The 15,721-nt window shown below is 43.6% G+C and overlaps 1 protein-coding gene across 4 annotated transcripts in view; it reads right to left on the bottom strand.

Moving 5' to 3' along the window:
* NOSTRIN (nitric oxide synthase trafficking) overlaps positions 1-15,721 on the bottom strand; it is a 29,096-nt gene that overhangs the window by 6,406 nt on the left and 6,969 nt on the right. For 3 of the 4 annotated variants that reach the window (XM_083496815.1, XM_083496816.1, XM_083496814.1), the window contains exons 3-11: positions 12,287-12,370; positions 11,561-11,623; positions 11,271-11,352; positions 10,228-10,290; positions 8,808-8,906; positions 7,727-7,852; positions 5,109-5,207; positions 4,092-4,217; positions 1,376-1,484 (exon numbers count right to left, since the gene is read on the bottom strand). In XM_083496815.1, coding sequence (XP_083352941.1) covers positions 1,376-1,484; positions 4,092-4,217; positions 5,109-5,207; positions 7,727-7,852; positions 8,808-8,906; positions 10,228-10,290; positions 11,271-11,352; positions 11,561-11,623; positions 12,287-12,370 — 851 coding nt within the window. Of the gene's footprint in view, positions 1-1,375; positions 1,485-4,091; positions 4,218-5,108; positions 5,208-7,726; positions 7,853-8,807; positions 8,907-10,227; positions 10,577-10,767; positions 11,353-11,560; positions 11,624-12,286; positions 12,371-15,721 lie in introns of all 4 variants that reach the window. The other variant, XM_083496817.1, reaches the window with a different exon arrangement.

The following is a 15,721-nucleotide window of genomic DNA, read 5'->3' as shown; positions in this document are numbered from 1 at the left end:
TGCCGGACGTTCAGCTTCCAAAAGTGTGGGATGTAAGAATCAGGGTGTGGCCTCTCCTGAAGTAGAAAAGAATCACAGGCTGGTGATCATCTTGTCTCTATCGATGCCATCTTAACAACAGCACTACTAAGATGCACCCTTGGCTCCGGGCCAAGAGAAGAAAAGGGGGGCTTTCTCTCATAAGGAGATAGTCACCACATTTAAACTATGTTATAACCTTTTAAGTTTGCCTTCTGGGAACCTTTGTGTGAACAGATGATTACTTGTGAATGTTTTATACTTTACAGAAGACGGTGTAGCGTCTAATTTTAGGAGAGATTAAATGGGGAAAATACCCGGAAATATTTACAGAGACTCTAACGAGTCTGAGCAAGCTATCTGCTGTGTGTGTGTTTAAAAAAGGGGAATGTTAACTGCTGATTTTGTTGAACTTGTAAAGACAAGTTGGGATAGGATATCTTAGACAATATATCCTCCCCCGCATCCCTAAACATTCCCACATTCAGGAGCTAAAGTGTTTGTCAACCAAGGTACGACTGTACCTCTCCACAGAGATGCATCTAGCATCTTCATTGTACAGCTCTCACATTGGGCTAAAGAGATCTCTTTCCCCTGCTCTTTAAAAATTAAGCTGTTTTGTGGAACCATCTCATACTGTTTTGTACACTGCACTGTTCCATTTGGAACGCTTTTGTGTGCATTATAATTGTAATGGTTTTATCTGTTTTTATAACTGTATATTCTGTTATTGTAACTCCACCCCGGAATCTTATGCTGAAGGGCGGGTAAGAAGTTTTATAAATAAGTATAGGTAAATAACAGGGATGCGGGTGGCGCTGTGGGTTAAACCTCAGCGCCTAGGACTTGCCAATCGCATGGTCGGCGGTTCGAATCCCCGCAGCGGGGTGCGCTCCCGTTGCTCGGTCCCAGCGCCTGCCAACCTAGCAGTTCGAAAGCACCCCCGGGTGCAAGTAGATAAATAGGTACCGCTTTATAGCGGGAAGGTAAACGGCGTTTCCGTGTGCAGCTCTGGCTCGCCAGAGCAGCTTCGTCATGCTGGCCACGTGACCCGGAAGTGTCTGCGGACAGCGCTGGCTCCCGGCCTCTAGAGTGAGATGAGCGCACAACCCCAGAGTCTGTCAAGACTGGCCCGTACGGGCAGGGGTACCTTTACCTTTATAGGTAAATAAGCTGTGTGTTGAAGGGCTAACAATGCACATAGCTTCCTTACACATTTGTCTTCGATTCCAGGGGAATTGGTTTTAGTCTATCAATCTATGGACTCTTGTCTAGGCCAGTTTCCTCTAGAAGCAATGTCAAGGATTGAATGATAACACCCAATATATCAAGGCATACAGGCGGCATTTCAAGGCACCTGCTTTGTCTTGTAACGCCTTCTCCAAGTCCTTTTGAACACGTAGTACTTTGGCTTTGATGGAAGCCTGCCTCCTCTCTTTTTCGATGAGGCTCGTAGCATCTTCCTCCTTTTTGCAGGAAAACAAACCCACGTTTTAGACATGCAGTTCAGATGGAAAAGAAAAAATGCATCCAAGCAGGAAGGTGTTTATTAGAAGTGCAGAAGTACAATGAAGCCTGAATTTGGTACTACTCTAAACTCAAGCACACATTGAGTGTTGACACTGGCATGGTTTGCACAAATCAAGTCCAAGTGACAACATGGTTGACTTCACCGTGGCTTCATGCACCACAAAATGTTTCAGTATTTAGTCTCAGATTAAAAAAAGCAACACTGACAGCAATAGCTCAGTTGGTAGAGCATACAACTCTTAATTTCAGGGTTGTGGGCTTGAGCCACAAGTTGAGCAAAAGATTCCTGCACTGCAGGGAGCTGGAATACATGGTCCCTTGTGGTCCCTTCCAACCCTACAATTCTCTGATTCTAAGGCAAGGCAGCGATCCATCAAAGCACTAAGACCCCGAGAGCATTTTCTTAGAAAAGGAAGGTGAATGTCCTATCAGCCAGAATTTATGGGTCTCATGGTATTCTGGCAATCACAGGTGAAGGCAGTAGAGATTAGCAAGCACTAAACCTGTATATTCTGTCCAAGACTCTAGTTTTCTGAGATATTATCAGAAAGATTATTTGAAAGAAGGTTCGTTAAAAATCAGTGAAAGGTTTAACACACCTCTGATTCTGTCTGGCCCCCAAAACTAATGAACAGGGTAATTACCTTGGAATTCTGATGCTTGCCCATTGTGTGTGTGTGTGTGTGTACATGTGAACAAAGCCCTATAGTTTCCCCCGCAAAGTCTTTGACACATAAAAAATTGAAATATGTTCCCAGCTCAGTTGAATAATAATAGTTACAGACAATAAGCTTATCCAGATCCATTATTTGGATACTCCAGTTCTGCTTATCATATTGTGCTTTTGCAATGCATAAGCATAATTGCTGTGCCAATAAAACCTTGTGATTAAGTGGCATGCAAAGCGACAGTGCTGAAAAAGCAGCTCTCTGTTGCTATTGTATTATAGCTTAGTAATTGCATGATGTTGGATTCCCCCATACAGACAGTCACAGGAGAAAGTATAATAGTCAAGAAGGCACCCGCTGTGGCTTTTGGCCCTGTGGACCCTAGTTTCTGATTTATGTCACCTGCTTCCTCTGTGTGGATAAAGCACTGGCAGCACCCGTTGATTTGTGATCAGTCCTTTGTGAAGCAAAAACAGCAGTGGCGCCAAAATATTACAAGCCCTTTTAAGGATCTAGAATGTGGCTTGACTGCTTCAGATGCTCTACATTTGGGGTGTTAATTTAGAACTTGCATTATGAGCTGAACATGGTTGCAATGGCATTTATTGCAAGAGAGAACAAAACAGTGTTCAGGTAATCACCAACCTATTTGCAACCTGCAAATCAATATTTTCATAGTATCTGTTTGTTAATACACAGGCCGCTTCTCAATGTTTTGTCCCACTCTTGCAACACACTCCTGATTTTTACAAGATGTGGGCCATGGGTAAAGCCTGAATATTCCGTGTGTGCTCAGTCACGGTAAAATGCACGTACCATGGTTTATTCATATGTAATGTTAGCATGCCAGCATAGGACCTTGAGAAGCTGCCCTGTACTAGGTCAGAGCATAGGATGATCTAGCTCAGTTTTGCCCACAAATGATTGGCTGAGGGTGTCCAGGTTTGCAGACAGGAGACATTCTCATCCCTAGCTGGAGATGCCAGAAATTGAACCTGTGCAATACAGATGCTCTACCACTGGACTACAGGGCCAGCATGCTCATCTGGGCCACCAAAGTACTGGTGTGCTAATCGTACACTTGAACGGGCCAACACACATGGTAAGAGCAGTCCTAAGGAACAGAAGAGGCTGGAGGTACGCAGATGGGAGCAATCTTGAGAAATGGGATCACGGGTGGCAAGAAATCTATTCAGTTCCCATATTAATTGTTTCCCCCATTTACTTTCTGCCAAATTGTGTCATTCACCCTGACAGGGAAAGTAAAGTGCCGCAGTTGGGCACTGGTGAAATCAGAGCAAAACCTGCCTACTACTGGGTAGCTGGCTCTCAGTTTTATAGTTTACACAGAATGCAACAAGAGGCATGCCATTACACTTCCTCCAGAGATTCCTACAGCTGTCAGTAGTACTGGGCGATATCTTGTTTTCAACATTGTGATATAGCATTGGCTAAACATTGCGATATACTGTTATGTCATGATGTCTGAAATAAGGATGGAGCTACGTAGAGGCACTGGCTGGCTTCAGTTTTTACTGCATTGTGGTTTTTGCTGGCCACTGCTCTTGTGGTTCGCTGCTCCCTGAAGGAGGCGGGGGAGAGCTGAGCCAGCAGAGCTAACAGGCTGCAGGAATCAAGAGAAGCATTGGTTGGTTCCATGCTTTTTCCTACATTGTGATTTTTGCATAGCACACACACAAACATCCTTATTCACGATACATTGCCAGGTCAAAAACTATGAAACTGATATCTCGATATGGACTTCAAACTGGGTTTGAAAGATATATCGATAAATCGCCCAGCCCTAGCAGGCAGTTCCTATTGCCATACAAACATTGCCCGTCATGATGACAAGCATCTCAGTAGTGCACTTACATAATAGTCTGTTAATAACAGCTCCAGCTTGGTCTCTGTAGCAGGCATGGACATTTCTTCTCCTAACATCTGTGTGTCCTTGTGTGCATCAACTTCACTGACCGCATCATGAAGCCTTGTGTGGCACTAGAATCAGGACAAACAAGATTCGATATGAAAAGAAGTTCTAATAGTATTTAGATGGAAGTGAACAGTGCTTGGAATGAATTAGTCCCATTGAACAAAGTTCACTAACTAGTTCAAAAATCTCTGAACTACACCTGAAAGTAGTACTTGTAAATGTCAGGTGTTCTAAAGGTGAATAAAGTTCAGTTTGGGGGTAGAACTTTGCATGGTTTATAGTTCATCTTCATGTTCATTACTTTTGCCCTCGCCATCCCCCAGCAGGAGGCCTGGACTCTTAACTTTCATTTTTTAAAAAAAAAATCGACCAAACATTTCTAAAGAAAGTTGCAAAGCTAAATGTGGCAGGAACAGTCTAAGGCTTATTAGGCTGTTGCTAAAGACACTAAGTCTGTCACTGTTGCTAAGGAATCAGAAGGAATGTGAGGCATTTCCTGCACCTGTCCCTGCACCTGTACTTCTTGCTGCAAGCTATTCAGGTTAGAAGAAAGAAATGCCTCACATTCCTTCTTTCGGATTCCTTAGCAACAGTGATGCTTTGTGCCTCTAACAGCTGTGTAGGTGGCAGAAATAAAACAGAGTAAGTCTTCTAGTATGGAAATACAATTATGGGGAAAGTTTAACCTGCTTACGTTCTGTCTATCAGACATCTTATTACTTGTGTGTGGCCTCCGATTTGCTTTTGGACTTTGGTTCAGCATACTGGCTGGTAACATTCTGAATGCTGAAAAAATGTATGCCAAGGATGAACTTTTTATGAACTAAAAGGTTCATTTGGATGAACTGGAACTGAGCCAGTTCATTTTGCAAAACAACGTTCTTGAACTGGAAACAGCTCCTTTTTAAAAACAAACTTTCTAACCACTGGAGGTAAAAAAGCGTAATATTACATACCGCAATTAGGTTCTGTGCCAAACTGGAAAGATGCTGGCTGTAACAATTTAATGTATTGCACAGAAGATGCAGTCGCTCCTTTTCGAGTTCTAGGATGCTCTGTTTAAAGGAAGGGAGGAAGCCATTACCACACAAAATGGGCAATCTGCAAGGATTAGATTGGTCTGCTGCACACAGAGCCACCAGAGGAACCCCGTCCCCAATCCAGACTATGCAAAAATAGCTCCTGCAAATGAGAACCTGCCACATCCCAAGACAATCTGCTCCACTGCTGAACAGCATTACCAATAGGAAGTGTTCCTAATATGTCCCCCAAAACCTGCCCTGCAATTTCCATCCATGGTTTCTAGTCATGCTAGAATTATTATTTGGAGCACAATTTCTGTTCTCATCCTGAAGCAAAGTTCTTAACCCGAGGTACTATTTCTGGGTTAGCGGAGTCTGTAACCTGAAGTGTATGTAACCCGAGGTACCACTGTACTATCAACCTAGGTAAAGGTAAAGGACCCTTGGATGGTTAAGTCCAGTCAAAGGCGAATATGGGGTTGCGGCACTCATCTTGCTTTCAGGTCGAGGGAGCCGGAGTTTGTCCACAGACAGCTTTCAGGTCACATGGCCAGCATGACTAAACTGCTTCTGGCGCAACGGAACACTGTGATGGAAGCCAGAGTGCACGGAAACACCATTTACCTTCTCTCTGCAGTGATACCTATTTATCTACTTACACTGGCATGCTTTCAAACTGCTAGGTTGGCAGGAGCTGGGAAAGAGCAATGGGAGCTCACCCCGTCGTGGGGATTCAAACTGCCAACCTTCTGATCGGCAAGCCCAAGAAGCTCAGTGGTTTAGACCACAGCGCCACCCGTGTCCCTACTATCAACCTACTCATTACATCACACAAGTACTTAGGACCCCTGTGAGTGGAAAGGGTGCACCCAAACAGCCATAGGCACACATGTGAAGCACATGATTCTCCCTCCACTGAAATCAACCGGGTTTAAAAGTGTTTTGCTTTGGCTGCATTGCACCCTTCGTCTCTTTTATGTAGGTGTTCCTTTAGCTGAAGAATGCTAAAAGGCTTGGAGCAGAACTCAGCATGTGATTAAAAATACAGTAACTCTGTGGAGGTGGTGATGCTTAACAGCATTTAATTAAATTTCTGCTTCTAGAAAAGAAATGATTGAGTATGAAATTTACGGCCAATCTGTTGATGCTGGTGCTTTTTTGGGGGGTGGGAGGGTGTTTCTTTAAAAAGCCTCTTTGATGAATTACATTTCATTACGTTTCAAGTCAGATTATAACGTTGTCTATGACAAACCAGATGTTGCAGCTTTGTTGGATCTACAGATTTTGCCATGGGGGTAAACGTCCACACTGACCCCATGGGTCACATTCAATGACGCTTCTGAGCCTCTCTCCCAAGCCGTGTCATAGTCCTGGCAGTGAGTGCTGTTTTCCACCCCCAGGCAATACACTAGGCCAAAGTACAACTGAGCTCAACACAGCAGCAAAAATGACCAGGGATCACCAGCAAAGAGGCTGGGATCTCCTCTCCAAGAGCCCAAATGTTTGCTACTTCATAAGCTTGGCTTAGGTGCAACTGGGGCTCTGTGTGAGCCTCCACTCTTTTGAGATGGGTGAGAATCAAGTAATTTCAAGGCTAGATTAAATTGCTTGGTGTGCTGGTGCCAAAGGGATATCTTCCCTTAAGAAACGAGGAAATAGAAGCAGCCCCAGAGAAGCAGGGGAAACCCAGCCACATAGGCGGGACATAAATAACAAAATCAAAATCATCATCATCAAGCAATTCCAGTGGATGCTGCAGGACTGACTTTCTTATTCCCTGGGACGATTTGCTATGCTAGCATTTAAAGTTAAAGTTTGTTTGTGTCTGAAATAAACTACACTCTTCTTTGTTAATTTGAGAAGCTGACTGAGACTAAGTGAATTACCGGGGAGGTGGCAGTGGATTAGTGGTGTACGGGTCAATAGTCTGTGAGACGACCGGGGGCTCCATACGAACGCCACAATCATCATCATCATCAAGCAACTCCAGTGGATGTTGCAGGACTGACTTTTTTATTCCCTGGGACAATTTGCTATGCTAGCATGGGGTGACAAATGCATGCACAAACATATGAAGCTATGTCATTCTGAGGATATGCCAAGTCAGCAGTGCTCCGGGGTTTTATATAGCCTTCTCTGGAGAGATGCCAGAGATGGAATCTTGGACATACCTCCGAGTTCTGGTCTGATTCACCTGGGGTCGTCTGCTCTAACTGGCTCCAGCCTGAGGCCTTTCTAGTTGTAGAGTTGGGGAACTCAACCTGGAACCGTCCGGCTTGCAGAACATGTGCTCAAATCTTGAGCTGCATTTTGATCTGCAGCTCCTCCCTTTAATGTTTATAACTTCAAAGAGTAGTCCTCTGCTCCCAGGACCTTGATTCCCACCCACCCCCTTCTCGAACACACAGCTGTAGTACCTCACTGTTCTCACTGAATTGCAAATCAAAATAAAAAATGGATGGCAGTGCAGAAACGAGGCTTGTTTATATTCAAGGGGAAGTGTCAGAATGAAAATGTACAACAGCACAAGAAAAGAACCTCAAACGACTTGCCTGGTGGCAATTTTCTAAAGTGCTTTCCCATTTCAACCTAGTTTTACAGGCGGCTAGATTCTTGTCATAGTAATCTTCATCGTCCTTTCCCAGTTTCGTCGCAGATTTTTCCAGGTTTCTGAGCAACTGAAATGAAAATATAAATGCAAGTTGTTTAAAAAAAGAGAAAGATGATTGACTTCTCTCACCAGAGGCATTGTTCTCATAGTCGTGTTGGCAGGGGCAAATTATCTTCTATTTATGCACCTGTGAGGTCAGGAGAGGTAAGGCCAACAGCTTAACAGCGTGCTATGTGCATGACAACATGCAGAAAACTGTGTTTTGTGTGTAGCAAATCATGAGTCTTTGCTTCACAATGCTGAAAGTCACCCTCTCCCCTCAAAGACACCTCATAGATTGACTCTTGTCATTTTATCTAGCAGCCTGGCAGGACCAATGCTTCAGAAAAGTAGGCTGTTATTATCGTTACTACTTTTATAGCCCAACGTTCAATTCAATAACCTCACACATGGCTCTTGTCCACCATTTTATCCTCATAATAACCCTATGAGATAAGCTAGGGAGAGAGATAGTAACTGACCCAAGGTCATGTACGGAGCTTCACCATCAAGCGTGGATTTGATTGGGGAAGAAGAAAAGAGGGAGGATAGTGAAAAGAAGTGGTAAACTTATATTAATTAATGTTTCAGTATGTTTTTATATACGTATGTTGGAAGCCATCCAGAGTGGTCGGGGCTACCCTGTCAGATGGGTGGGGTACTATATTATTATGATTATTATTTAAAAAATTGGATGTCCCAATTTTCATCAGAGAAATGTTGGGAGTGTATGGAATCTGGGCCTCTCTGGACGTAGTCCAGCCCTCTAACCATGCCACCACACTGTCTCCATGATTTGTCAACTACCTTAGCTTCTACTGTGGTGGAGATTGCACTGCATCATGTGACCTAATGCTCTTGGCCCAGGGGACACTGGGAATTTTCCTGGGGACACCCATTCTCTTACACACAACCCACATGGTTGCAGGCAGGTAATCTGGCTGTGTAGAAACCCAAGAGCAAGCGCCTGTCTGAAGATTTACCTTCCTTTTGGTCTTTGGTGAAGCCAGCGCTTGGGAGCTCTCTGTTTCGCGGAAGAGCGCTTCGTGGTTCTTGGTTAGCTCCTTTAATTTCTTCTTGGCCTGCCACCAAACACACAGAAATCAATTGGGATGTGAGGGGTTGAAGGAAACTGCATATTTTTCAAGCTGAGCTGGGGATCGAACTGAGTAGGGATCTCTCATAGACAATTTATTATTTGATGTCGTGATTATTGTTCTCTGCCCAGACTCGTCTTTCACTGACGGAAGGGGTTAGGGCGCGACTCTGACAGTGGGTAAGATGTCATTGTCTTGGAATGGCGAGCGCGGCGTATGGTGCAAAGGAGATATCATCAGGCAGAGGACAAGTGAGGACTTCTCATTATGCTGCATTCAGTTACTAGCTGCTCTTGAACACATAAATTAATCCTTGTGTTTGTAAGCTCCACAAATGGTGTTGATCTAAAGACCTCCACTGAGATTCAGTTGCAGCAAACTGATCTGCACAGGCTCACCAACAGCAACCTGGGCTGGAATTCCTGGGAAGTATGTATCTTCTTCACCTGTGTCACAGAGGTCACATCCACACCGTGCATTTAAAGCACATGGCTTCCTCCCACAGAATCCTGGGAATTGTAGTTCCCTCCTCACAGAACTACAATTCCAGGCACTCCACTCCCCCAAACTGAAGTTCTCAGGATTCTTTGGGGGAAGCCATGTGCATTCATAGAGTGGATGCGACCAGAAACTACTTGCAAACATGTACACACACACAATCATTTTTAACTTTGTTAACCTGGTCTGGAACAGCAAAGATGGGCACCACAGATCTATACAGTTTCAAATGCCTGCAAGCGAAATTTTGGGTGCTGGATACCTTTGTAGTTGATAGAAACACAGGAAGGTGCCTTGCACCAGAAAAACGGTACACAGCTTTGTTGTTCCATTGGGAGTGAGGGGAAGGAAAGTTCTATAGCCAAGTGGAAAAACAATTTGGTTTTTTTTTTGGCATGCAAAAGGACCCATCTTCAATCATGGTAGGACAACTAAAGATTCATTTGTGAAGCTCTGGAGAGCCACTGCCAGTCAGTGTAGACAATATAGAGTTAGATGGACCAGTGGCTAGTGTAAGGAAGCTTCCTATGCTCCATTTAACCTATAGAACATATCCTTTGCTGTTTAAGGCTCATACAGATGATACCACATGGGGCTGCCTTTCCTCTCCATATATGGTTTTTCAAACTCCCTCTGTATCTGCATTCTAGCATAGCTAACCAATGCCTTTTATTTCAAACCATGGTACATAATCTAATCAAGCACTTCTTAGCCCCCTTCGCGTAGCTGAATTCAACGGGACGCGGAAGAGTTTCCTGGGGTTGATCTTGACTTGGTACCTTTGCAACGATGAAAAATGGAAACTTGCCTTTATTTGTTGGCGCCAGTTGCCAGTCACCAAGTCCGCTGCCTTCACAACTGTATTATCTAGCTTATGGAAGAGAAACACAATGACATTTGAGAAGCATATCATTGCTTGCTTGCTTGCTTGATTATTTATTTATTTGATTTCTCCTCTGTCCTTAACCATAACATCCCCGGGGAGGCTACAACCATAAAATGTACAATTATATAAAAAAACAAACAACCATGAGACATCGTAGTGCAAAAAACAATTAAAAGCAGTTACCTATATAAAAATAAATGCAAACACTTGAAAGACAATTCCATATATAAAAATGGTTCTAGTACAGATACATGTACAGTACAGATCTTAACTTGTTGAAAACCAAACCCCTAAATGTTAATTACAGGGGGCACGCTAATAATTAATTTTAATTTTTTATATTTAAATCCTTGTTATATTCATATTGTCCTTTGTATTTCTGATATATATTTTTTAATGATCTGTGATATTGTGTGTGTTGACGCTGGTCTGTGACTGTATTAATAAATTCATTCATTCAACTTGTTGAAAAAGGAAGGTCTTTCAACAGAGATAGTTCCTGCCTAATATGTAACAGGAGGGAAATACAAAGGTCTGGAATGGATCTTCTATTAAGATGGCATCCTGCAGAGCACAGTGATGGATTGGGTATATGAGGGGCGAGACAATATGGCTTTGTTCCATTATCAATGTACAGCCTAAGAAAATCTAGCCAGATTGGGCCTTTTAAGGAAAGTCGGAATCCAAAGATTTTAAAGGAAATATATATATTTAGCGCAAGTGGACAATAATATTAGCATCACACCAGATTGGTAAGAGGCCCTTTGCAAAACCAAATCCTCATAGACTTAGGTTGTGATCCTGCTCCTGCTGACGCAACCAGAAGCCACCAGCAATCAGAAGCCATTGACTTTAACGATGCAGAACTGCAGCCTTACTTAGAAACAGAACTTTGTGCATTATGCATCATCACCTGCACAGACATTGCACCAGATCATCAGAAAAGCAAGGTTATTTGAACTCACTGCTTTTTTCCTCTTCTCATGCTCCTCCAGGACGTGATTTGTTGGACTTATAGCTTCCATCTGAATGGCTTTGCCAAGTTTCCTGGGCACAGAACATAAAACATATACACCTGCTGCATTAACATTTGCCTTCCGAAAAATTATTTGCTAGACAACCACCAAGGGAAATGCAGTAAATATTCTCCATGCAATCCCAGAGTAGGCAATAAAAACTGCCATGTTGATTGTACAGGTTTTAAAACCCTCCCAGCTCTCAGTGGACTTTGAATAATGGACCAGACTGTACTTACTTGTGCAAATCGGAGGCAGACTTCATCCCTTCAGAAACACATTGCCAGGCACTGCAAATATAACTGAATGGAGACCAAACAAAAAAAAAGGGGGGGGGAGGAAAAAGGAAATATAGTATACACATTTATTCTTACTTCAACACGTCTGCTAAAAATCTGGTCTCAGACACAATACATTTTAACAGTTCTGCATGGAGATTTACATAGGATGCCATTTTGTGCAACTAACTGGGGATCAAACTCAATCCACAACGGTTGTTTTGCAAGAGGAATTGCAGCTGTTCGGCAAGCCACTGTCACCTTAAAAACACAGAAGATGGCTTTAAACTTGTGCCAGCCATTTTAGAGAAAAGACAAACCTGGGAACAGCTGCCCCATTCTATTAGATGTTGGGGATTCCACTGACCTCCCCCCCCCCATTCTATTATTGAGAATGTGGCAGCAGCATCTGTGTGGCAGCATCCCCTCAATACATATGCCTAGCTCAGAAGGCAGCATACTGTAAGTATGGCTGCCAGGAAGGCAGACCTTTTGTTGAGCAACGGGTTTCCATTGTTGGGCACAGAAGGGCAAAGGACCAGGTACACTTCTGGAGCTCCATCTGCCATAGGAAGCAATGGGAGCCTCATGTACGCCCAGGGCTCTAGACTACAACTTTCCATGACAAAGGAAAAAGAAAACCCCATCGGAGCAACTGGGTTCTAGGTGGGAACTGATGTCACTTACCTGACCTTCATTTTGCCCAACGCTTTGGTGAGCTTGTGGGCCAGTTTATCCAGCCCTTTGCCATATGTGATCTCCAAATCAGCCCTGCCAACAAGGAAACCAGAGGTCATGATGCAAGCAGCTCCTTGTATCTCGACAGCAATGATCTGTCATTTTGGAAGCATATTCTTACTCTTCCATGCTGACCCACAATTCACGTCACTCAGCAGTGCCACAACTACTCCTAAGTGCTCTGCTAATGCACCATCATGAATCAGTTATGTCCTGTTTGCCTTCAACATTCATGTAATTTACCCAAGAAAATTGTTTAGCAATACTCAGCCACTCTTGCTGGCTTTTATTAGAATTTGATTTATCAATCGATGCTCTTCAAATGAGGGGTGTGGCAGGGCATGGATAGCAGAGAAACCGGAGGACAAGGCCTGACATGTAATGAAAAACAATGAGCTCAAATGACAAGCTTTCCAATTCTCTGGTGCAGAAATGGTGCATTAAGGTGAAATGTGTGCACAAGTGGATCTGTTTTCTGCACTGGTTCATACATGTACTGTACCTAAATCGACTTCTTGCACATCATTTAATAGCATGCAATTAAATGTTCAAACTGACTTCACTGAATTGCATTGTCTTTTGAGGTGAAATGAACATTGTATTTGTGCACTGCCTAATCTGCAATGGCTCATTCACACATACACCGTGCAGGCAATAACACTGGTCACCAACACAGTGCCTGTGGGCACCAGTGAGCCCACCAGTACCTTGTGCGATGCCCTCAAAAAGGTCTCAGTAAATCTCCCTTCAAAAATCCACAATACACATGAGACTGTTTGCTCTTCCTGCTCCGCTCCTGCTTGCCCCAAGTCTCCTTAAATATGCCCACATTTGACTGAAGGTAATAATTTGATTACTTCCATCCCTTCTGTTCTGAAGGAAGTGGCGCAAATAGCTTTTCTCTGAGAGTGTGGCGATGACTGATGTAGGTGCTTCTTTAGCTCCCATTGACCGAGGGATGGCATGCTCACACCATTTTGTGGTCCTATTTTCCAGCTCTTTAGATGCGGCAGCCATTTTGTGTTTAAGCCACATCCCCACTGCAGCCATTTTGTAGCTGGCACCCAAGGCACTCAAAATTCCCAAAAGGTTGGAGACCCCAGCATTAATCAAAGGGGCACCAAATAAATATTCAGGGGAGGCAACCATCACTTGATAGTAGAGCGCACACTTCATAGGCAGAAGTTTCCATTCTTTTCATTGCCATGCAAAAGATCAGATCAGCTGATGATGAGGCTTATATGTTCACAAGGTAAATTTATTACCCACCGACGTGATTTAATGTAGTTCATCTCATGACAAATGTCATATTTTATTATCCAAGTAGCATGGAAGTAATGATGATATCCCAAGCTTGTAAAAAGGAAGCTTGTAAAAAAGGAAGAGAATTGAGGGGGTTTTGTGTCTGCCTGAATTTCACTTGTCCTACTGCATAAGTGGTAAAGCATTTCATCATATTTAGAAAAGAATTACTTTCAAAAAGGTGTCTCCTAGAAAGGGGAGCCTTGAGGTTTAAGATGCAAGGCAAATCTTCTATGGAATGGCAATTTCTCTTTGGAATGCACAGCTAATGAAATCCTTGCTCTCTACTCAGAATATCTGACAGTAAAATGAATTAGGTTTTCAGGATGAAATAACAAGTTAGAGCTAAAAGCCTTCCTCCCAGCCTTCCCCTTGGGTGAAATGTGTCTTAGTAAATCTTCCGAAACTCTGTTTGTGACTTTACAAAATCAATAGCAATTGCAGGAACAATATGACTGCTAAATCGGGGCACGATCCAGCAAAAAAAGGCAACCTGGTGAATCAGGTTGGTCACCTTAGTAGAGGCAAGGTCACCAGTCATACGCGCAGGATGTGGCTTTTGGCAATCCAATCAATGAAATCCAAAATTAATGCAATATTGTGGCCCTTGGGAGAGGAGCCTGTTGTTCAAATCTAGGCCTAATCGGACCTAGACTAGATGACTACAACCAACTGTCTCCACGAAAGAGAATCCTTTATCTCTGACCTACATGACCTATCTATATCAGGTACAGGAAATAGGGATGACACCTCCATGATCCAATTGAAGGAATGAAGGACAGGTGACCCCATCTAGGCCCGAAGTCCCCCCCCAAAAAAAGCAGGCTCAAAGCTTCTCAAAGCTTTTCAAAATCATTTTTCTCAGCAGCTAAAATGCATTAGCTAAGCATCAGAAACATTTCGCTCTGCTGTAACAAAGGTCGCTTCTCAGGCTATAGTTGACCTTGCCAAACAGTACATTTGACTTGAAACTTTCTGTCCGGGAACTATGCCAGAACAAGAGATTGAAACATATCTGAACACTCTGAAACTCCTTCACCCCCTTCCTGGGAAGAGCCCAAAAATGGTCCCAAGGCAGGGGAGCTTTCTGTTCATGCTCAGAGGAACTCATGGGGCAGGACTCTGGAAGAAGGAGGAGAAAAGGGGAGGGAACTGGAAGGGGTATATATGTTTGTGCACATGATTGTGAACCCGTGCATGCTTTTTGTGAACTATCACACTTGCTCCTTCTACCAGTTCATGGATGGTAGAAATAAAAGCCTTTTCTCCGAAACTATTCCTTGAGTGTCTGTTGACTCCCACTTCCCTTTCCCGGGCGCAATATTTTTCCCACCCGAGGGCAAAGCCTCATAAGGCTACACAATCAATGCTGGAATTTCCTTTGAGGCTTTTGTTTATGAGAGTGCAAAAACTCCAGGCTTCAAAGCAACAATATTTCTGGCTTCAGGATCTGGTTACTCAGTTCCACTATGAAATCATTTGCTGGATCACTTGTGTGGCTTCTGGCTCCCCAGATCCACCCTGTTGAGCATCACTTCACTGAAAATCACTTTGATGCACATCACTCTACTGAATTGTTTAGTTAGCCAGAGCTCAGGGGTTTGCCTCCCCTACTTCCCCCTTTCTGTCTCTGGACCCTTGCCTGCTGAAGGTCCCCCCTCTTGCTTACAGGTGGCTCCAGGTTAGTTTCACAGGTTAGTTTCACTGCAACCCAGGTTAGTTTCACACTGGTTGGCCTGTCAGAACCAGTGCAAAGGTCTACTCTGGCTGGATCTAGACACACCAAAAAAGAGTTGCAGTTAAATGCGTTGCAAACTTTGTATGGAACTCCACAGTGTGATCTGGTGTCACAGTGTTAGAATGCATGTAAAGCAAATGCATTTTCTTTGCCAATGTAGCTGAGTCCTCTGATTAGGTTTACATAACCAAACGTGTGTCAGAACTGCAGGCAGACGCATAGATCACAAACTGAACATTTCAATGAATGGGAAACTCCAGAAAGGCATCAGAGGAAGCTGCTGTTGTTCAAGCCAAGTAGGGCTATGGAAGTTCAAGCCAAGTGTGATCCTGTTAGAGGAATCT

Source organism: Podarcis liolepis (assembly GCF_965112155.1).
Source record: "Podarcis liolepis genome assembly, chromosome: 1".
NCBI lineage: Eukaryota > Metazoa > Chordata > Lepidosauria > Squamata > Lacertidae > Podarcis > Podarcis liolepis.
The sequence above is the reverse complement of the archived record's forward strand: the minus strand, read 5'-3'. Positions and strand labels throughout refer to the sequence as shown.